Below are 23,930 nucleotides of genomic sequence, written 5' to 3' on the forward strand. Positions count from 1 at the left end.
CTTTGTTTCCGCACTAATGCTGTAAACCAGCAGCAGGTTCCTTTTAAAGCTCCCAGCACTACAAAGCACATAAAACTGTGCTGTAGGCCTGTTCTTCCCATGTGTTCTGCCTTTCTTCTCTCCACCTCCATCTATTTTTCTTTTTTTTTTACCAGAGAAAGGTAAAGGGAGAACAAAAGAGATGGAGAGGGAAAAAATGTAGATAAAGAAAGGAAGAAGGGGAGAGGAAAATGTCAGAAAGATGGACAGATATATGTTTTAAATGAATCAGATGGAAGGAGGAAAGGTAAAAGAGGGTGAGGCCAAAAATAAGGGAGATAGAGAGAGAGTGAGGTGTGAGTGGGAGATGAACTGCTCTTTAATCAGTGAGGGGCTATACGGAGGCGGGCCGAGGTGCCTACTGTAATCCGATACAGGCTCGCGCGCACAGCGTGCACGCACACGGAGACTGGGGACTGAGTGAGCAGTCCTGCTCGCTGCCACAAACCCGGCGGAGATAGGAGGGGAAGGAGCGCACTGCCGGAGCTGCCGGGAAAGCGAACGAGGGAGAGAGAGAGAGAGAGAGAGAGAGAGAGAGAGAGAGACATACAGTCAGCGTCAAGGAGTGAGAGAGAGCAAACGGGCATAGCAGAGCGCGTTTATGCAAAGAAACGCACAGTTTGCCGGAGCAGAGCGGAGAGGCTGCACGTTTATTTTCACTCGATCAGTTTTACGCACGCCGGAGCTGCCTCTTCCAAGAGATCTTTTTTTTTTAATATATTTTGCGCAAGAACGCAGTGTTATCGGGACAATTATACCCACACATAGAGGACAATCGATGGGAAAATATTTTTCAACTTTTAATCACATGTGTTCTTACCATGTAGATGTGCATATTGGTTAAAAGAGCCAGAGAAGAAGATTTTTTGGATATTTTGTCGAGAGGAGGAAACTCGTGACACTTTTTTTTATTGGCTTTTTAAGCTTAATGCTTTTTCGCACATGTTTCTGTTTGTTCCTGTTTTTTTTTCCAACGGGGTTCTTTTACTTTTTCTTAATTTGAGACTTAGTCCGTCAAGGAGTGTGTCAACGAGGTTTGTATTCCCACGCGCGTTATGACTGACAGGGGCTCCCGACTGTGCGCACCGCAATGGATTTTGAGGCTTCAATATTGTGCTTAGAGTGAAAATTGCGCTGATTTCAGAAGAATCTACGCAGATTAGTTTCTACTCAAGACGCAGCGTGTACTGTGTTTGACAAGACAAATATTCCTGGAAAGACCAGTGAACGCTACCCGGCGTTTCTGGTGGATTGCGGGGACTACTTGTGTCACGCTTCAGAGAAACACAGAACTGTGGAAAAAGAGAGGAGAGGTGGACTTTGGACTGCAGCTTTGCCTCAAATAAACAAAATAAAAACACAGAGGAGAAGAAGAAGAAGAAGAAGAAGAAGTGTTTCCTTTCTTCACATCAGAAGGAAAAAATGGATTTATTCATTTGGTTATGTGGATGTGTACTGGCTTTTCTCTTGCCTTCAGCAGTCAAAACACAGGAAGGAGGTAAGTTTGACACTTTTGCTGCCCACTCAAATCACTCTTTCACGCCTAGGTGATAAATTGGAATTAACCCGCTCTTTGTCCACCTAATCCATATCACAAGACTGCATAAGAGACGATTATCCCCCGTTAAACAAAACGCGTTATAAATGTGGCGGTATAGTGAAACATTCACTTGAAGCATGTTAAGATTGCACTTACATCCGCAGCTTTCACTTACATCTAGATCACGCGTTGACACCGACGCTGCTGATTGATTATCTCAGTTTAAGCACGTTTAGGAGGGAGATTCCTGCTGCAGGATGCCCTGTCCTCTTTCAGCTCTGCAGCATCGACCCGTCACGCTCGGTCGGCTACAGAGGTGAAGATAAAAAAATTAAAAAAAAGTGAGTAAACTTATAACAAGCAGTCATTGAAAACGAAATCCGCTCCGATTTTGTCAAACAAACTCATTTAATCATCCTTGTGGACCAAATGCGCGAGACTTGCGTGGCCGTTTCTAAATGTAGACAACTTTCTAACATGATTTTACATTTAGGTAGCATCTTTCTTTCCATCTCAGCGGGTTGTTTCTATCCCTCCTATAATAACTGTAGGACGTTGGGATGTTGGCTTAGTTTCAATATTGATTTTTGTCATCTTGACAAACATTTTAACCATACGCTGTGGATTTTTAATCTGCAGTTTAATCAATGATTGTTCTCAGGAGAGCTCTTCAATAAGCGGGAAACTCTCTCATGTTTCTATATTATTCCTACCGGGACTAATGTCAGTGTGAGAGGTCTGTAAGGTAGTGAGAAATGTAATTCAAATGACTTTTACGCACACATTACACCCCATTCTGTGACATTATGCGGTCGTTTTATCACATACATGGAAAGATTATAGCTTTATATATATTCGGACATATGCATGCAGCAGCGCTTCCCGTTTGTCAGTTGTGTGAAGAGGTTGCGGGGAATCTGTCCGTGCTACTGTCTCCGTCTACCGGGTGGGCAGCACTGGAGCTGCAGAGGCACGGAGGTCGCACTCTATCGAGCCTTCAACCACGGAGGTTGCGGAGGTCTGTTATTTCCCAAGTCCGTGCGCGCGGTGTGGTTTGGTGCTGGCTAAAAACACATCAGCAGCGGTGACGTGAAAATAAGTTTAAGTTACGCTATTAACACTGAATTTAAGGGAAATGGAAAGGCTCATCACGCTGGTGTAACGCGTTTAACGCTTGTCTTTGAAGGTTTTTGGTGCGCGTAAAAGAAACCTTTTCGCAAATTGCAGAACAGGAAACTGGATAACCCCCGTTCAGGCGCTGAGCATCCCAGCTGCACGAGTAGAGACGTATTTTAATCCGTATGGCTACAACACACCTGTGGTCCCTCCAGGTCAAGTCACTAATTCTCTCAATCGAGGTGTGCGTTGACGTTAACTCAAAGCGTCTCATCCAATGACACGCTGATGAAGAACAACAAATATGCTTTATAATAAGAAACTAAGGCTGCTTAGCACTTTGAGTTCAAACTTTTATTCTTATTCAACTTTGTCTGAAGGTGAAAAATGAATAAAAAAATAATTAAAGAAATAAATACATCTTGGACTATTTCTAATATGATTTAGAGGCGTGTGTTCTGCTTTAAGAAGTTTGTTGTAAAGGGTTTTTATTAAAAATGTGTTAATCACGGAGTGAGAAAGGGAAACTTTGAAGGAGTTGGTGGTATTCTAGGTTTTATTAATTGAAGGTATTCAGGAGACTGACCGGGGCTTTTGCAGATCTCATGACTTGGATTGAGTGGCCGGTCTGCCAAAAGCTGTTTTGGAGAAAAACAGTGCACACAGAGAGCACAGGGGAGGCATTCTTTACATCCCGCCTTCAATCTAATGAGAGAAGATACACTTACGTGCTGACGCTTTGTAGATTATACTCCAAGACTGCCTGAGACGGATAACAACTGGTTAACTGATCAGCAACATAAAGAGGCCCGTGTTGAGATGCTGAGGTTGCATTGCAGAGTCATGACTTAAAGAGACGTCATAGTGTTCAGGGTAAAAAAAAGTTTCACTTTGAACAAGAGACTATATTTATATCACAAATGTTGGTCATTTCTGAAGCACTGGCAAAGTAGATGCATTTTCGCGAGGACTTGTTGATATAAAGCTATTCTTCGATTAACAGAGTTTCTGTTGACAAAGATGAACCTTCATTTTTTTCTGGGGACTCCCTCAAGCCGTGTTTGAGGTCTCCCCACTGGTTCACTGAGAACCACACATGCTCAGCAGTACGTTCTGCAGGATCAAGCTTCCTCAGCAATAAACTTTTACAGATGCCTCTGCTCCGTTGTCTCCGGAGAGATGAGCAAGAAAAGCATAGTGGGGCGGAGAAGTGTGTATATAGAGAGAGACAGGAGGGAGGGATGGAAGTGCAGCGGGGGGAGGAAGCAACAGAGACAGAAACGGGCAGAGGGAAGCTGCAAGAAGAAGCGAACGAAACGGAAGAATGATTTTTTTTTTTAGCCGCGCTGTTTGATCCTGTTTCTTTATTCCGTTTGATCACAGCTGTGCCTGGAAGGGAGATAAACGGACGTAATTGGCCACTCAAGACCCGCTGTCTGCTTCTATAGTGTCTCAGCTGAAAGATGCTGGATGATGAAACAGGCTCACTGTGATGCACAGTGCGACGAGTTATCTAGCAGTGGGGTGAATTGCCCACAGGTACGCGCTAAGGACTGGTTTGTGGGACTACTTTTGATGTCTCCAACAAATCCAGTGTGGCTTAAAAAGTCTGAAACACAGGGGGAAACATTTCTTGTCCTGGTTTTGTAGGGAGACAGTCAACAACTTAAGCCACATGCAGAGAACTTACCAAACTTTGGTAGAGTTTAAAGTTCACGAGTTATTCAAATGATTGTGTTTTGGTTGATCATGAATCAAGAGCACTTGGGTCATTGGGTTAAAAAGAAGGCCTTAGACCACTGCAGCGATTATATTTTCAAGAAATCCTCTTATCATAATACAATTTATGGAGTTGTCAGTGGTGTAGTGGTGCCTAAAGAAATGGGTGTTTTTATTTATTTTCCTCTGTTATAAACAGTGACATAAGACTGCTCTTGCTTATTTAGTTAGTCCGTACTAGCCAATTAAGAGACTATCATAGGGAAAAAAATGGCAGCTTATTACTGAATAGTGAACCAGAGGAGATTTAGAAGTGGGTATACATATGGAGAACTGAAAAATAAGTGGGATTAGTCGGTATACCTGTCTATACCACTGAGGATGATCATTTTTTTCTGTAGAATGTCAGAGAACTGCTAAAACATTGTACTGAATTTTCCTAAAACCCAAAGCTACATCTTCAGTTTGCGTCTTTTGTCAAACCAACACTTTGCAAAATGACAAAAAGCAGCCGATGATTACCCCCCCAAGATGCTGCAGCCAGCGAATGTTTGACAGTTTTGCTTGAAAAATCACTAAAACCATTCATCAAGTGTCAAAATATTTATCAATTAAATTCCAATGGATCAATTAATCAAACTATTGTAGACTTTTGCTATGATGTTGGGCACTGTGTATGTTGAGAGTGTCAGGACTTTTCTAATGCAGACATTGTTTTTTTCAAGCCTCCACTGTAAACCCCTCATGCAACATATTCAGACATCAAGTTCCCCCATGGGGTCATCTTGTAACAATTAAAAGTTACATCAGTTTGGGTCATGATGCTTTGTAGGCTCCAATTGGCAATCAATAAAACAAACCAACCATGTCATTTGTTCACACAATGGGGTTATAGCTCACTACATATTGAATTGACTCAGTGCAACTGACACAGCTGTTCTGTTTTACTTTGCTATCAGTTGTTAGCCCAGAATAACGCAGATATTGTTTTCTCCTTTCATTTTAATTACTCGGTGCAAAAAAAGATTGGCAAGCAAACTTCAGAAATAGAAATACATCAGCATAAATCAAATAAGAAAGGAAGAGCGAGAGAAAGGGAACTAATGCTCACTCAGTATAAGCAGAAGATTATTATACAGCTGACTATAAAAAGAAGGGGCAATTAGTGGCTCAGAAATCTGCTCATCCATACATGTTTGTTTGTGTATTTCCCATATCTTCTTGTTTTTTCTGTGATTATGCTTCCCCCATGTGAGTGGTCCTTTATTAGAATCAGATGAGCGAGACGATTCACATATAGCCTACTAAAGGCCATCAGGAAATGTTTCATCAGTATGTGTTTGTGGACTTCGTCCCACAGCAACACAATGAAACAATCAAGCAAGAGTTGAAGTATAATGGGAATATATATATATATATATATATATATATATATATATAGAGAGAGAGAGAGAGAGAGAGAGAGAGAGAGAGAGCAAGAAAATAAAAGCATTTGGTTGGTTAAATAGAGGGCGAGCATGAGAGAGCATTAGTAGAATAAGAGGGACGCAGCAGAGTGTGAAGCAGTTGTTGAGTGGAGCCACCTGCAGTAATCCCGCCCTGGATTTATTCCTCTTCTCTGTCAAGCACACTTGGGCTTCTGGCCAAGGTAACGCATATTAATAAATACTCTGATTAAAATAAATGCAAAATAAACACAGCGTTTGGATGTAACTGATTGGTTTGTAGCTGTGAAAGTTTGATACAGAAGTACAAAGTTTCCCCCCTGAGAGGTCATTAAGAGCGACTCAAATTCATACTTTTGTTCTGCCTTTTTACTCTAATGGTTGGATTTAAATCTTTGACTACTGAATAAGCACGTGTGTGGCAGGTGACACTTTGCTGGAGACTCCAAAATGGAATTCATTTTAATTAGCTTGCAGGCAGCAGGTGTTCCTCAGCAGGTCAAGGATCAAGGGTTATCCTTATTCATCTAGTGATTTAGACTGCGGTGATTTTCTTTTTCTTTTTCACGGCACATTTTGGTAATACAGTAGCGACTCTCTGGAGAACATACTGAAATAACCCAGATGATGGGGTGTACAAATGCACAAAATAACATTTTGGAATCAATAAGAGGACATGAGTGTTGCCATCATTAGAATAATCGCGGTTTAACAACAGGGGGGCAAGTCTACTGACATCAACAACCTAGTTTCTTCGTTGACCGAATAAACATTGAGCTAATTAACCTTCCTCTTCTCTTCTCTCTCTCTCTCTCTCTCTCTCTCTTGTCTGTAAAAAGGGACAGGAAAATTAGCGGGTCCAGCAGGATGTTCTAATTACAGTTATCATGTCATTAGTATTCCAGTGTCTTTATTGGTAATGGCAGGAGTAATTAGGGAGAATGGAGAAATCAGTGTTTGTGTGTGTATGTGTGTGTGTGTTTTTGTGTGTGTGTGTGTGTTTTTGTGTGTGTGTGTGTGTGTGTGTGTGTGTGTGTGTGTGTGTGTGTGTGTGTTTTTATACACTTGGAAAAAACTGTCCACAGAGGGAAGGGAAGATCATGGAAATCCTTCAAATGAGGATATTTGCCTGTCCTCACTTCTTATAAAACCCTCACACACACAGAAAAAGTGTTGTGTGTGTGTGTGTGTGTGTGTGTGTTTTTGTGTGTGCAGGCTAAGCCTTGTGAGTCCTCAGCGGTCCCTCCGGAGCAGTGCCGTGAGAGGCCACAGGTTGTTTTCCTCTTTGTCTCCCCCTTCACGCTGAATCATCTCGTTGTTTTCCTCTTTTCATGGCACTTCACCTCTCCTTTAATAGCGCACTCTGTCTCTTTCTCCACACCTCCCTCTGTCAGTGTTTTCCCTCGCTCCGATTAAGAAACCTCCCTCACCTTCTTTATGCCTCACTTTGTCACGGTGGGAAATCTTTTTACTCTTTCATCCACTCTCGGTTTTAGAAAAAAAAAAAAAAATCTTTTTTTTTTTTTTGTCAGTCTATGCCATGTCGATGTTTTCCCATCCCTGTTCTCTGTGCGGTTAAAAGAATCAAGATCAGCAGTTGGAAATCCAACGAGAGGGCTTGTGAGAGTTACTTCATTCATACATATCTTAAAAGTCTGATGCCATCCATTAACTAGGCTGCCGTTTCTTTTTGTTTCACGTTCTTAAATTACACTCCAAATAGTGATCAACACAGAATCTTTTCCATGAAATGGGATCAGAATATTAGGCTGACCTTTTAGTGATTAAAGGTCGGCAGTCTTATTATATCATGGAACAAGTTAAAAAAAAAAAAAAAAAAAATATAATATATATATATATATATATATATATATGGTTGAACAAAGCACATTATTACATTATTGTTTTTATGTCTTGGCTTTTTAACTTATCTTTGACGATAACAGTTTTATAGTGTAAGTAGCAGCTCGTGAGATAAGGCTGGAATTACTTTTTTAACGTTGCCAGAGATGAGATTTGTTCTGAGAATGTCTGTGAACTGAACAGAAACACGAACAGGGAAAGTTTGAAATGACTTTCAGAAAGGTCATCTGAATGATCTTCAGGTTTAACAAACAGCACTTGACCCCATGTTTAATGGTATGTTTTAAGGTATACCTGAAGAGGAATGCATAAACACACTGTCAGCTGAAGGTACCAGGTAGTAACATGGGGCCCGCCGGCTTAGCAGGGCAAACAGTCATACAGGGGCCTTTAAATGACTCCTATGATTGTAGCTGATAGTGGTAGACTTTCTTACCAAAAAAAAAAGACGATTCTAGATAAAAATCAGAAACTAGGATGACAGTTCTTTACCTTTATATGCATGCTGCTTTTAAGGGGATTTATTCAGAGTATCAAGAAATGAGTGGAAACAACATATTGGCAAAAGTCAATTGTCAATGAAGTCACCTCTGCCCAATGGCCTGTTGTGAATTCCCCTGAATATGTTCCTGCTGTTTTAGCTCACCCTGACTCACCCTGACTCCAAATGGAAATTGTACTGTTTACTGGTAGGAACAAATCTGGGTGAAAAAAGTGGCTGTTAGCGTTCAACCTAAAAAATGTCAGGAACATTTTCAGGAGTTCTGTGTATGTGTCAGAACACCTTCAATTTAAAATATTTCCGGGTGATGTTGAACTAAGGTTTTAAGGGGCACAAATGATTATTTGGATCTTTTAATTGAGGCACTAGATCAGATTCTCATTATTCCAGATTACCATGAATCACCTGTTAAAGCTAAACGCCCTTGGATCATCACTTCTCCCAATCTATTCATCCTGAAAATGTTCTGCTCTGAAGAAATCTTTTTTTTTTTTTCTGTCAGACTTGTCTATTTGGTCTCTGTTCTGCTTCTCACAGTTCTCCTTCAGTCATTCTTCTGCTCCTCTCTCTGTCGTTGACCTTTAATCTGTATCCTTTCTTATTCTCACTCTACTCTCTAAAGCCCCACACAGATCAGCCGGTGTCTTTGCCGCTGAGTAAAGAAGCTTGTTCTGATGTCAGTTCTGTAACTGTATGGCACACTCATCCTTCTTTTTTTTTTATTTACGAGTCTTCGACTAGTTTCTCTCTCTCCTTTTCCCATCACTCCTTTTGTTTCTCATATCCTTTGTAATCCTCCGCCTTCTTGCTCTTCGTTTTACACACATCCAAACACACACATTTGTTTTCTCTCTGTAGTTTTCCACTGTGGTTTAATGCGGAGCACCTGGAGAAAGCACAGCCCCACCTGTTTGTGTGTGGGTGAGAGTTGTATTTTCTGTCCAGTGGGCTTTACCGAGCTGCTGACTTTCTCTTTTCAGATGATGTGAGACAGATGTTCTGGCATTACTCTCTTCCTTTCCTTCATCCTGCTCTGCCTCCTTCTCTCTCCCTCTCTCTCTCTCTCGCTCTCTGTCCGCTCCTGAAGTTTCCCAGGTTTGGGTGACTAAAAGCTCCTTGGTTTTGATCCAAAGATGACATTTTAGCCCGTTATTTTCAGTGTTCCATGTATCCCCAGAGCCAAAGTAAATCTTTTTACAACAAATGTATCTCTGTGTTTCTACCATTTGATGCAACAATGCTCGAAGCTTTTTTTTGTGAGCGTTTCATGATGCTGGAACTGAGCCATCCTGCTTAAAATGCATGCAGTAGGAAATGAAAGAAATCAATGGTAAAATTAGCATTTTATCCCCTCAGGCTTTGATTTTGAGAGTTTATTGATCGTTAAATTCAGGGACCTGTTTCCAACAAGGTCACGATATGAGAATGCGAGAAGCACTGAACTATTTTGAGTATATTTGGAGCCATTGCAAGTGAATAAAAGGTTGATGTGCAAAACAAGACAACAAGCTCTGTGGTTAGCTTGGCGAAACACACTTTCTTGAATAAACACTCATGCTTTCATTATAAGCTGCGGCCATTGGAAATGAATGCAGACTAATAGTCCAACACACAAGCAAAGTTCTCACTGAGTAGCAAATCGATTGTGACGTGCTGGAAAGTGTCTCTTTAGAGTCAGATCAGACTCCCTGCTCAGAGGGGAAATGAATCTGTAAAAGAGTTTAGAAACAAGGTCAGAACATTTGCATTTGGGGCCAACAAACAAGTTCAATGCTTTTTTTCAAAGCAGCTCCAGAGCGTGCGCGTGTGTGTGTGTGTGTGTGTGTGTGTGTGTGTGTGTGTGTGTGTGTGTGTGTGTGTTTGTCAACGTGTTTGGTACTTTGTGTGATAGATTGTGTGCCCTCCTTTGTGCATGTTGCTGTGCATGCATTTCTTTGGAGGTCTTTATTACATTTCATATGGGTGCATCTGTGTGTGTGTGTGTTTGTGTGTGTGTGTGTGTGTGTGTGTGTGTGTGTGTACTGAGGTATGTGCATGTGGGGAAAAGTTGCTGAATAGGTGTTATCAGGATGCAATACCAAACGTGGCAGAGAGCCATAAATAATGCAGTGACCTGTCTTATATCCCGGCTCGACTGCTTAGCACCGTTTACTGCTGCTTATTCTGTGTGTGTGTGTGTGTGTGTGTGTGCGTACGTGCGTGCGTGTGTGCGTGCGTGCGTGTGTGTGTGTGTGTGTGTGTGTGGCCAGATTCAGTGACGTCTAAGGAGGAAGTAAGGTTAAGCAATTTTCTGTTGTTGTGTTTTTGTTGCATTCATAGTGAGTATGTCGTCTAAATACAACTTCTCCTTGAAGATAAAGCGTACTGATGTGGTTTGGATAAAAACTGTTTGCTTGGTTGTTAAATCTTGTGTTCAGAAAAGGAAAGTTGTGGTATCTTTTACAAAGGACAAAACAAACTTAGAGAGAGGGAGAGGAAATGGTGACGTAATATTGGATTTTGGTGTTTTTCTTTGTCAAACATTTTGTGCCGAGTCACCACAGAAGCTTAGATCAAGTTTAGTGTGATGCTGCAGGAAAGACTGATTTAGTACAATGTTGATCTTTTTTTCTTAATTCCATCATTGGTTAGTATAATTGTTGCACTTTCTGATAATCAACGAGACTTCTGAATCACTAAAACAAACTACAAAACTACAATGTGCAAAATCCTGATTTAAGACTCAAAGAAAGTTTAACGCTCTCATTATCTCTGCGTCGTCCTCTCTTTGCAACACAAGACCATCTTTTTGACCTCTCTCCTCTCTTCATCAACCCCTCCCCCCCCAATCCCTCCTGTCTTTATCACTTTTACCAGTTTGATCATTCTTGACATGCATTCTTGCTTTTTCCCCCACCCTGCTCAGCATCTCCTCTGTTCTGACACATAAGTACACAGACATTAAACATTCTTCCCAGCATGCAGGTCAGGGTGCTGCAGGGTGGAATACAAATTAGTGTTCTTCCTATAGATTTACTTCTAGGAGCTGTATACACTTTCTTAGAAATAGACATACAGGTGATACAACCCTGTAATCTTTGCAGGTACTCTACATTATAATATCTGATTAGGTTATACTTTTATTGTCTATCTCTGTGTGTGTGTGTGTGTGTGTGTGTGTGTGTGTGTGTGTGTGTGTGTGTGTGTGCATTAACCAATCAAACAAACACCCTCACCTTCGATTAAAATCTTAAGCTGTGCAATATACAAGAGGATGTAACGTCGCCCATCCTCTCATCGCCCCAATGTGTGTCACCTCCTGCCTTGTTTTGATGTGTGTGTGTTTGTGTGCGAACGTGTGCATGTGTGTGTGTGTGTGTGTGTGTGTGTGTGTGTGTGTGTGTGTGTGTGTGTGTGTTAGTGCGTTTGTGCAGAATGATAGACGACACAATGTCTGCTTCTCTACCACACAAGCATATCTATCAGCCACCTGGAAATGCTGCTTTTATCAGCTGTATGCCAGAAGTGAAGAGGAGAGGGTCGATACCCTGAATATATTCATGAAAAAGAATGCGACGCTTCCTATACTCTGCCTTATTTTATTAATAGAAAATGTTAGAACAATATGTAAATCTCTCTGACATTCTCAATGAAAAACCCAGAACAAAGCGTCATAAGGATGTTTTTTTCTGTGTGGAGTATTGATTGTGCTGTTCATACCTGACTGTATACCCAACAGAAGGTTGAAGAGGAGCTGAAAGTGGTTTAAAGGCTGCAGCCAAGTTAAGATTACAGTTATAGTTCTAAAAAAAAGAGACAAACCTCTAACAGGCTCTTTCAGAGAGTCTCACCCAGGGACCGACTCTAATGAAAACACATCCACTCATTTTAAGGCCCATCCCGATAACAACTAAGTATGCCTTATGAGTCCCAAGCATTAGGTTATTAATCAGTAACGTTTCTCTAACAGCCCTCGATGTTTCCCTCTTGCATCGCCTCTGCATCACCCAGATTTTTGGGTCAGAGACAGTTAGCTAAGCAGTTGGGCTAAATGTGGTGTTTGGCTGATGGTGCTGTGAGATTCCAGAGTGGTTAAACACTAATCCAGGTGGTGCTGAGATGAAATGCATCTGGCCGGGTTACATGGGCCTCGTAACTCTACTCCTGTATTACCGTAGGTCACCGGGGAGATTGGAAACTGAGATAGACAGGACTAGTTGGCTCACACCGTGACGGAGGAGGGAGAGAGCGATGGAGCAGAGAGATAGAGAGAGATGGGGTGGAGGGGGGGGGGGGGGGGGGGGTCACTAATTGTTTGCAGAGAGTGTGAGGTAGATGCCAGATATAGATGCCAAAGTGTCAATCACTTTGTGTGTGCTGAGCTCTGAGCTCCACTTGTATCTTCATTTGCAGACTTTTGAGCGTATATACTTTAGTCCATGCACAAAAATATTTTTTCAGCCATGAGAATAAGTTATATTGAAGATGCTGCAGGTTTTTTTTTTTTTTTAGCGTTCCATTCGAACATGGTGTCTAGGAGAGTGTTTATGCCGTGCGGGTATGTGTTAATGTTTGCATGTGTGACTCCTCTTCAAGTTGGTCTACAGTAGCCGGTCTATTTAAGGCATTAAAATATGTCGTATTCTGCTGAGTAGTTTGACTTGGCTATGACACCCTACTCAGCACACTGGCAATAAATAAAACGTCACAGCACAGCCAGCACAGCGAGACGGTGGCACAGACGAAGAAGTGACCTATACTTTTATACAGGTTAACTGCCTTTTTTTTTTTACTCTCTGTGAGGCAGTATTTTTTTGAAGATGCATTCAGCCTTTATTGAAACAATAATGCATACTGTCAGGAGCTTGATGCTGAGTTTGTTTTTTTCCACATAAACAGGAAATTATCTAAGAGGTTGCTCACCGGCCAAGAGCTTCCCAGCAAGCATCCGACGATAGCAGATGCTGTTTTTTTTTTTAAATCTTACTGGTTCATGTGGTCAGATTTTTGTCCAAAATGTTCATTGGGAAAATGCATCTGCTTGTGTCTAAATATTTAGTATGTTATCAGTTTGGTGCAGGCATAATGAATTGGATGAAGTCATTCTAAATAAACGTCTACTCAACGAACGCCAAGCACCCCTTCTAAGTTTTGTCCCATAACAAATACTTAACTCACAAACTTTTCAAAAATTAGTAATAAAATAAAATACATACAATTTTACGCGGTTGTAAGGCAAAGAAAATACATGTTTTAGTTTGATCATATCCCTTAAATTAGATAAAGAAATCATATTGAGTCTCTGTTATATTGTGGCTCATACTGGGTCATTACATTAGAAATGCTTCCTTTAAACAAAGATGGTAATCCAGCATGATGGTTTAACTTGAGTTTTGTGGCTTTTAAACAATGAGGAAGTTCAGCTCATGTAGAAAGTCTGCACAGTCCATCAAACAGGGCAGCCAGCATGGTGTACAATAGCCGCCTCACATGTAATACAGTAGAGATGTGTGTGTTATGTCGTTGGGTGTCACAGACACATATGAGTTACCCATCAATGTCAGGGTACATCTGCAGCTGTGAATGAGTAGCATTGTGTGTGACACGACGCAGACGTATGACTGCCGACAAGTGGATCCGCTCAGTGACAGTAACTGTGCCATCTGGAAGGCTTACTCACTAAGTGTGTGTGTGTGTGTGTGTGTGTGTGTGTGTGTGTGTGTGTGTGTGTGTGTGTGTGTGTGTGTGTGTGTGTGTGTATGGATGTGTGTGCCAGTCCTCATAGGTCCGAATAGACTCTTTGTATGACATGATGCTGAGTTGACCTTTGACCCAGCATCCACATAGACACTTACCCACACACATGTCTTTGTTTCTCATATCCTGTCTCAGCAAACACAACTCTTATCTGCATTTCATCCTTTTTGCCCACTTTTCCAGTGTGAAATCATGTTTATTGATTGCATATTTAAAAGAACAACATTTACCCTACATATTGTTATTAGAAGTTTATCTGATCTGTTTGTTGTATGATTTTTAAATAAATATTCTCAGGCTTTGAATTAATTGATTCCATTTTACCTGCTGTTGTTCTTCAAAAAGTAATTTTTTCCCGTTTTTGCTTAAACTGTTTCTCATTCACATCTGCTCATTATGTGAATTTGTTTATTATCCTGTGAAAAATATTGAACTTATCCCAGTTTAAACCCTTTCCATAATTGACCTAATACATGACATGACACAGTGGACCAAAGCCAAAGAAAATAAACCTGCTTCTGCATCCAAGTGACTTTTCCCAATTTGTTTATGAGGTTATTTTATTCACTGATACAGTCCTCTTTCTCTCTCTCTCTCTTCTCAGCTTCTGAGCCATGTGGAGGATTTTTAGATGCCAGTGATGCCGGCTACATCACCACTCCTGGCTACCCGCTGGAGTACCCACCTCACCAGAACTGTCGCTGGGTCATCACAGCCCCTGAACCCTCGCAACGCATCGTCCTAAACTTCAACCCTCACTTTGAGATCGAGAAACTGGACTGCAGGTAAAGACTTGATGAATTGATGGATGTGTGGATGGCTGGATGGAGGGATTGTTACTGCATTGGTTGAGTTGCAAACAATGGGATTTTGGAAAATAGTTTACTAAGAGATGTGAAGAATTGTATTTCATTAGAGGATGGATAGCAATAAGGAAGAGTATGAACTGAGAGAAGTTTTGACTACAGAAAAAAAAAGTCTCTTTGTAGTATGTCTTTCACCAGCTTGCCTCTAAGTGAGAGTTGTTGGGTGTATTTGGTGAACTTCAGCCCACTCTCCTCCTGCTTCTCTGGCTTTAGCTATCCCATAATCATCACTGTGGGACCTCCCTCTGTCCCTCGTCTCTAATTATCAAAGTCTAATTACAACACATTTACTGTTCCGGCATGGTTTTCACACTTCGAAAAGACTTAACACAGATTAGAGGATTTGGTGTCGATCATTGTTTTTGGCTATTTGACGTCGGCTGCGTGGTTAGAGTGAGAGAAAGGCAGACAGTTTCTGCAGCATGAATTAGAAATACAACGAGATGAAGGCAGACTGAAAGGCATGCTGGGAAACATGGAAGAATGCTTGCTGAGGAGAATGAGACTGGTTAAGAAGCAAGGACACTTAAGTTTACTTTCTATCTGTCTGTCTGTCTGTCTGTCTGCCTGTCTGTCTGTCTGTCTGTCTGTCTGTCTCTCTGTCTCTCTGTCTGTCTGTCTGTCTGTCTGCCTGTCTCTCTGTCTCTCTGTCTATCTGTCTGTCTCTCTGTCTCTCTGTCTCTCTGTCTGCCTGTCTGCCTGTCTCTCTGTCTGTCTGTCTGTCTGTCTGTCTGTCTGTCTGATGTGTGTTGGATGCAAAAAGTGATGAGAAGGCAAAGGGTTAAATTAAATTTCACAGATATTAAGGACATGTTATATATATTTAGTTTAGTAATATCAGTAACCTTAATGAGTTTGTATTAATTAGTAGATCAAGATATACAGTACAAAAGTACAAAAGTACAAAGTCACAAGGAGCTTCCAGGTTCATCAGTTTATATGGTTTCTTCACCAATGTGAAAAAGTTAAACTATTGTAAAAAAAAAAAAAAAAAAAAAAAAAAAGATTTGAGGACACACTTAAAGCTGTTTAGTAGCTAAACAAATGATTGAATGTTTTACTTTTACAGCAGTGCTGAACTAAATTTTTCATTTACAACATCTGGAAAGATGCCGTCTGGGAAACTCATAGTTATCCGAGTGAGAGACACAGGACACAAAAAAAAACCCTTGTGGTGTGTCTATGTAAAATAATAACTTGCCATTTTGAAAATAAAAAACTAATTGCAAATGAAACAAGTTGACTCCCCTCATCTTCAGTGGAAGGACATGTCATGTATGACTGTCTGCTGGAGCAGAGGCTTTTGGCTTTCAGGGCTCTAATGGGCTCTATCAGTGGAAAGGGACACAGATAAAACCCACTGACACATGCAAGAAGGTATAGACCAATACAGAAACACACACACATAAGCACACACACTTACACTTACAACCCCCCCCTCCCCCCCCCCCCCCCCCCCCCCTCTGTTCCGGTGCTTTCCCATCCAGTTATTAACATTTCAGCTGTATCAATTATAGATAGGTGAATTTCCCCACTCAGATGTACCGAAATCATTCAGACATTTCTTTGTTGGAATTGAAGCATCAATATTTCACTGGCTGGCTGTTTGTTCGAAAAGGCTGAAAGGTTGAAAAAGGCTTGCTGTGCTGCGCTCTGTTTTACTTTCACAGTGTGCTGTGGAAATGAAAAACATGTTTCTCTGTCTGTCGCCCGGTCCTCGTCATTTTCTCTCTACTGTTCTCATCCCCGGATCACTTTGATGCATTTCTCTTTCCTTCTAGCCCTCTCCTCCTCTTCTCTTTTCCCCATGTCCCATCTTCTTTCTCCCCCCCCCCCCTCTCCTCTCCTGCCCTTGCCCTTATTTCCTCTTTCTCTTTGAATTTCTTTCATCCATTTAAAGTCCACTAGTTTCCCAGAAGGAGAAAATCTGGGTGAAACAACAAGCTCTGATTTATTTATGATGGGGAACACACTGTATGTATATTTGCGGCTGCTCTTTATTACAAGACTTTTGGTGTGTGTTTAAACCGTTTCTTGGTTGAGGTTTGCTTCGAAGTTAAATTTTTTGAAAAGTAATTGTTTAATCACACCTGTGAGAGAGTGGTCTTTTGCAGTGTTGGTGGCAGCAGCTCACGTCTAATAGGTTGTTATTTACAAGTGTCATGCTGCGACAGAGCTATTTCAGTCCACAGGCGTCCGATGCCTGGAGCGTGAGTTTGTGTGTGTGTGTGTGTGTGTGTGTGTGTGTGTGTGTGTGTGTGTGTGTGTGTGAGTGAGTGTGTGTGTGAGTGTGCAAGGGTAGGCTGAAATTGAGCTGTTAGGTTCAGAGGGCAAAGAGGCCAAGGAGAAGAAACAGAGTGCGTGTGCGTGTGAGGAAGTGGAGGCAGTGAGGGGCGGCAGACGAACATGGTCACCCAGTGATTGTCAGCAACATCCCTGACACACACACACACACACACACACACACACACACACACACACACACACACACACACACACACGGTCTCCACTGTGTCTGGCTGTCGTACGCTGTCTCTTTTTTCTCTATCTCCTTAAAATCCTCAGACTAATTTACCTATTTTCAGAACAACATAATCAATGTGTTTTTTTTCTTGCTCGTAGACTACATCTCTTAGAAACACAAATCTGCTGTTGATGAAAATACAGAAAAGACACACATCTCGCTCATCTCGTTGAGACAAAGGAGTGTGTGTGTGTGTTTATGGACAAAGACTACATTGTGAGCAAGCAAGATGTTCATTCTTCATCTCATAAAAAAAAACCTCATGATACCGTTGCATCAGTCTCTCACAACAACATTTATCAGCGCACACACATACACACATTTGCACAAACAGCATAGTTATAAATCTGCATGCCTCGCTCAGACCGGGGGTTATTTTATTATGTCACTATATTGAGGCCTTCTAATCTATTCCGACCCTGATTGCAATATAAGATGCTAATCTCTAATCTATAAAGCATCACATTTTTTTAAAGCACTTGCTCTGGCTCTGCTCGCACAATCGATGCAGAGGTGGTGAGACAGAGAGAGATGTTTTCATTAAGATTAATATACAGGAGCCATTTAAGTGCAAGGAGACAGCTGCAGGGAGCGAGACAGTGCATGCACAGACGATCTGGGGAGCCATAGCCGGTCATGACTCACCATGACTTTTCATTTCCCATCACATGACGGGCGACATGCGAACACATTAGTGTGCCTCTGGTGACAGGTTTCAGTTATCACCCAGCAGCTGTATCTGTGCTGTGCATGTGGGCCATGTTATGAGAACCCAACGACAGACTGATAAACTATTGGAGGTGTCCCTGCTTTAGATTGGGTATACCTAGATCTGTGAAATGCAAAGTTCCTAATCGTTCTAATGTTTTCATGCAGGGTCATTTGTGGTTAAAGTTGGAGAAAGTTTGAATGTTTGAAAACAGCATGGGCTACTTGTTGAACCAGAAAGAGCCTTATATTTGCTGCAACTTTTATGTTCATCCCTAGGATCGGAAGGGGTGTCTCCGCAATAAATTACACTGCCGAGTGTAAACAAGAAAAATTCCACTCTATTAACCAAACCTTAGACGACATGTTAATCGGAGAGCTTAACAGCTGCCACTGACAGTTCCTTCTGTAACCTGTTGGCCTTTTTTCCAGCCTTTGTGCTCAGCTAAGTTAACTGCTTATCCACCTTCGTATGTTCACAGACACAGAAGAATGGCATCAAGCTTTGCTGCTCTCTACAAAAAAAAAGCACATAAACACATTTCCCAAATTGTAAAACTATTGTTTTGAGACTTCATATAAAAGGGCAACAGAGAAGAGAAAAAGCCTCCATGTGGCAGATATCAAAACAGCTTAAGTCAGAGATCTCTTTTTTACAGTGTGTGTAGCCTTTTGAGGCAGCGGTTGGTTGTCTACTTCACATTTTCCCCTTAGCTCACAGCACCGCTCTGTCTCTGGAAGCAAGATCTCTATTTGGAGTGTTTGGAAAGAACGCACCCACCCACCCACCCACCCACAGACACACGCACACACACACATTGCTGCTTAGGGAAAAGTGCAGAGTCAGGGTCCGCTGAGGGCAGGCTCAAATCATCCTGACAGCTCCCTCCTCTCTCCTCCCTCTCTCCTCTCCTCTTTCCTGCTGGCTCTCTCCCTACCCTCCCTCTACCCTCCATTCATTCTCACCCTTCCTCACCCCCCCCCCCCCCCACCCCCTCACCACTGCCCAGTGGACCCCATCCATCATCCTTCATCTGCTTTACGTCTTCTTCTGTCCCACCTTCTTTTCCCTCCCCCCTTTTCCTCGATGTCCCCTCTTCCCTCTTCACCTCTTCCTCTCCTCACGTCTTTGTCAATATGCATCTTCCCCTTCTTCCTTTCTCCCCCATTCCTCCTCCTCTCTTCACCCTCATCATTCCGCGGTGTGCCAATCCTTTATAGGCCAAATCATTATTCAGCATTGCATATGAAAAAACACAGAGGCAGTGAGCCATATGCCACACTCTCCTCCATTTCTCTCTGTCTCTCTTCCTCTCTCCCACTCCTCCCCTTCATCTCCACTCTTTAAAATGCTATTCTACTCTCTTTTTCATTTTCCTCAACCTATATCTGTCTTCATCCTCTTTTTATCCTCCACTCTGTGTCTATCCATCACTTAAATCCTCTTTCTATATGTCTGTCTCTTATTCCCATCCTCTGCTCATCCTGCAGACTCTCCAGTCCACCTTTACCTCGGATCACACCAACATCAGATGTTGATTTTCGAAATTAAAATGAGAGAAACACACAAATGCAGACGTAGTATAGGGCTGACTTTCCTTACAAAAGCAAACAGTGGCAGACCATCTGTGTGGCTCTCAAATAAACTTATGTGCTGAGAAAGAATGACAAGCAGACGGGCACGTAGGCAGCTTCATGGCTATGTGGTTTACACAAAAAGTTTGGAGTAAAGCAGTGAATTAAGAAGTGATTTATATGACAGAGAAGCTGCAGTCAACGATAATGGTTTCACTAATGATTTAGACCTTGTCTTTGTACTCCGCCTCAATCAATCATTTAACTTCATGCTTTTTAGCTCTGTTTTATGTCCTCTCGTCTCCTCTCGTCTCCTCTCTTCTCTTCTCCTCTCGTCTCCTCTCGTCTCCTCTCTTCTCTCCTCTTCTCCTCTCCTCTCCTCTCCTCTCTTCTCTTCTCCTCTCCTCTCCTCTCCTCTCCTCTCTCTTCTCTTCTCTTCTCTCCTCTCCTCTCCCCTCCCCTCCCCTCCCCTCCCCTCCCCTCTCCTCTCCTCTCCTCTCCTCTCTTCTCCTCTCCTCTCCTCTCCTCTCCTCTCCTCTCCTCTCCTCTCCTCTCCTCCCCTCTCCTCTCCTCTCCTCTCCTCCCCTCCCCTCTCCTCCCCTCTCCTCTCCTCTCCTCTCCTCTCCTCTCTTCTCTCTTCTCTTCTCTTCTCTTCTCTTCTCTTCTCTTCTCTCCCTCAGTAACTCGCATTTCAACAAGTGAAATTTGAACAAACTCCTCTAATATGACCCTTGTTAAACAAACAACACTTGTAAGCTCACTTCATTGTGTTAGAGATCTTGAAATATCGGAGCTCATACACACACAGTCACACCTTTCTGGCAGGTGAGAGTCCTGAGGACAAGACCAGGAGCAGAGCAAAAGGTTAGAGTGATCAGATGTGACACTGGCCTCAGGGCAGGAGTGGGGAAAAAAGAGGAAGCTCGAGGAGGAGATGAAGAGACTGTATGACACAGAGAGGAAGTTCATCTGAAATGACAGTGGATTTTCAGTAACCGACTGTGGACATTTAGCAGCTGGCTGCATGTTTGAATTCACTTCACAGTGACTCTACCAGCAGGAGGATCATGTGTCTAAAATGGGTCCCAGAACAAAGTTAAAAGACACACAGAGAGGAGCTGAGAGAGCACATGTGGATGACCAGATTTGCAGGATTGCACAGTTTGAGGTCTACAAAGGTGGTTCTTTTCAATTTAAATCAACAGGCAAATGTTTAGGCTTTTATTACTGCCTATAATTTAGTGTGAACGTTGCTTTCACTCCCGTCAACTGTGATGAGGAAGATATTTACGTATGTTTTGCAAGTGTGGTAATCAGCAATAATCTCATTCATGCAACAAGATGCTCAAAAAATATTGTTTTTTACCTCAAGTTTCAAAGTTTTATTTTCACGCTAAGCTTTCCCTTCAGCTGTTGTGTAGAAAGTCTGTGAGATGACACAGCTCACACTGGTCTGAGAAACAAGAGTTATTGGGCTTTCCCCTAATTTTTGTGGTTGCTATAGTTTAGATGGACAATCACTTCCATGTGTATCTTGGAATCAGCGGGATGAAAAAGCCACAGTGACAAGAAACTTCTGTCCATAAAAGTTAGATGAGCTCAGTGTGAACATCAGGCCCTTTAACCCTATGGGAACTTAAAAAGAAACAACTACAGCTAATCAAAAAACACATGTTCGACCTCATCAAGTGTAATAGAGTATTAATAACAATTTTTGATAGCTGGAAACAAAAAAATTACCCAAAATATGGGAGTCTGGAATTTTTTGCTGTCGTATCGAATCAAGTATCAATATCTATATCAACTAGTATAGTATTGAAGTTTTTATTTTGCTATTGTGGCTGCTTTAAATAGCGTAGACTTTGTGTTACACTGTTAAAAACTGTATTGCAGACTAAATTAAACAATGAAAACGATTTAAATGTGTAATATATGCATCTTCAAGGCATTTTATTTCTTTTAAGGCATATCAAGATTTTTACATTACATCTTATTAGGGCAGTCAAATGATTAAAATCTGTCATCATGATTAATAGCTTCATTTCAATTGTCAAAAGTACATTTTTAAGCATATGTTTAAAATTCCATTATTTTGTATTTAATAATAAAAATGGTCAGGCTTTTATTTTGAATTTTTGTACTGTCTTAAGCAGAGAGTAATTTAGTTGGTGTTTGAATTCAACCCTGCTTTTATTTAATTTTATTTTATGAAATGGTTGCAGGCCCTATAATGGCCCCTCCCTCCACATGGGGCCCTGGGTAGTCAGTCCAACTTTTTCCCCAAATACTGCACCCATGTCAGGGGTTTCAGAAAAAGATCTGAAATATGAAGATTTCATTAGGCTCTAAGGTGATTTATCACACACAGATAGGTGATAAAGGTAATGATGATAATGTAAGTGGTCTGACTTCCTCAAACTCGCTGAGGCCTGAAGGTCTACCTGATCAATGACTGTTACTGTTTTGTATGTGTGTGTGTGTGTGTGTGTGTGTGTGTGTGTGTGTGTGTGTGTATGCGTGCGTGCGTGAGTGCATGCATGTGTGTGTGTTTGTCTCTTTGAAGGACTGACCCTGATCAATGTGTGTTAAAGCCATAATGAGGAATCGATTGGTTGTACTGGAGACTACGGCTGGACACACATGCGCGCACGCACGCACGCACGCGCGCGCGCACGCACACACACACACACACACACACACACACACACACACATACACACAAACACTGTTACATTACTTGATAACAGTGAAGTCAGTCATCCACCTAACTGCTTCAGTAACAGACTGACTACAGCTGCTTCCACTCCTCAGGTATATGCATTTATACAGACACTGATTGTGAAAGAAACAGTAAACACAGCGGGGGGCCAACAAAACTGTGTGAATTTTCCCCTCCCCATTAAACTGTTGAAAAACGAACATGTAGTGTTTTAATTATGCGTTTCCATGGAAGTACATTCATGGGAATTAGAACACACAGTAAGTAAAAAACAATGGCAACCGCTGATGAATCAGAGCCTGTCATGCCGGACGGGAATTGTCAGCACATCATGAGACAGCAGTCAACAGGTATTAGTCACCTCCATTGTCTTCTCTGAGAGCGTTCCAGTCCAGTCTTACTTCTCAAAGAACCACCTTAAAATAAATCTCAGGGATGCATATAGCTTGAATTGTGTTGAGTCACTCACTTGACACTCACTATTTTGCAGGAAACATAGGAGTGTCTGTGTGTTTGTGTATGAACCCACTCATGGTTGGTTGTTTCAGTTCCTGTAAAAAAAAAGTTTTCACTTCCCTTTTGAATTCCATTAAGTTTTTTGACCTGCAGTTAACTCCATAAAAACTTCAAGTTGTGTTCTTAGTGAGCTGATTGTCTTTTTATTGGCCTCACAAACAATTAAGACAACATAAAAAATACTTTTCATTTTGGACAAAGAAACACAGTATGACAAAATAAACTTTGAATTAGCCTTAAGTCTTTTTTTTTTCAGCGTGTGAAACACACTGTCACATGCTATGGCAAGTCAGGCCTGCTCTGAGCTCTTTCCAGCATGTGTGTGTCCATGTGTTTATGTGTGCCTGGGCTGCAGACGCTCTGTCTGCTGCTAAGGGCACCCCTGATGTTTGAAAGAAATGTGCAGGTGTAAGGAGACAACTCCTGACCCAAAGAGAGAGAGAGAGAACGTGTGAAAGGCAATTAAGTCCAAGACAGAAGGGAGAAGCAGGAGCATGGGAGGAGGGGTGGAAGTGCGTCTGTACACAAACCTTTTCCTTGGTTCATGTCAAACTGCCTTCAGAGAGCTTTCTCGCCCCCCCAAAAAACCCAACCCCCATAACACACATGCACACACATCAAAATTCTCCCATAAAGTAAAATCTATTACTTTTCCGCCAACTTCCACAACTAAATCTGTGTGTACAAACATGTTACCATGTTACACATTTTGGAAACAACATTTCCTCATCATTTCCTCCTTGTAAGTGAAGACAAAACATCTCGTAAACCTCTTGTTAACAAGAGAATTTCAGGGAAAAGTGTGGGAGAAACAAAATCCGACTGCTTGTCATTCCCTGTGGCAAGTCTCAGAAAATCTCTGATTAGCTGCAGTGAAATATATCAGGGGAGAAGAAAGAGAGAATGATAGAGAGACGATGGGATTACACAGTTTGTTAGAAGCCGTGCACCTCCTACACATAGACACAGATTGTAGGGAACCTCAAACCCTAGTATGGATCCATCTGAGTGCATGGCCACAGGCTCCGCGTGTGCATCAGTGTGTTTATGTGTGAGGCAGTG

The 23,930-nt window shown here is 41.8% G+C and overlaps 1 protein-coding gene across 2 annotated transcripts in view; it reads left to right on the plus strand.

Moving 5' to 3' along the window:
* Positions 1-468: 468 nt before the first annotated feature.
* The window catches only part of LOC132987015 (neuropilin-2-like), a 97,771-nt gene continuing 74,309 nt past the window's right edge, over positions 469-23,930 (plus strand). For both annotated transcript variants that reach the window (XM_061053779.1, XM_061053780.1), the window contains exons 1-2: positions 469-1,537; positions 14,565-14,745. In XM_061053779.1, the coding sequence (XP_060909762.1) occupies positions 1,462-1,537; positions 14,565-14,745 (257 nt within the window). In that variant the 5' untranslated portion in view covers positions 469-1,461. The remainder of the gene's footprint in view (positions 1,538-14,564; positions 14,746-23,930) is intronic.

This window comes from Labrus mixtus, chromosome 13 (assembly GCF_963584025.1).
Source record: "Labrus mixtus chromosome 13, fLabMix1.1, whole genome shotgun sequence".
NCBI classification, from domain to species: domain Eukaryota; kingdom Metazoa; phylum Chordata; class Actinopteri; order Labriformes; family Labridae; genus Labrus; species Labrus mixtus.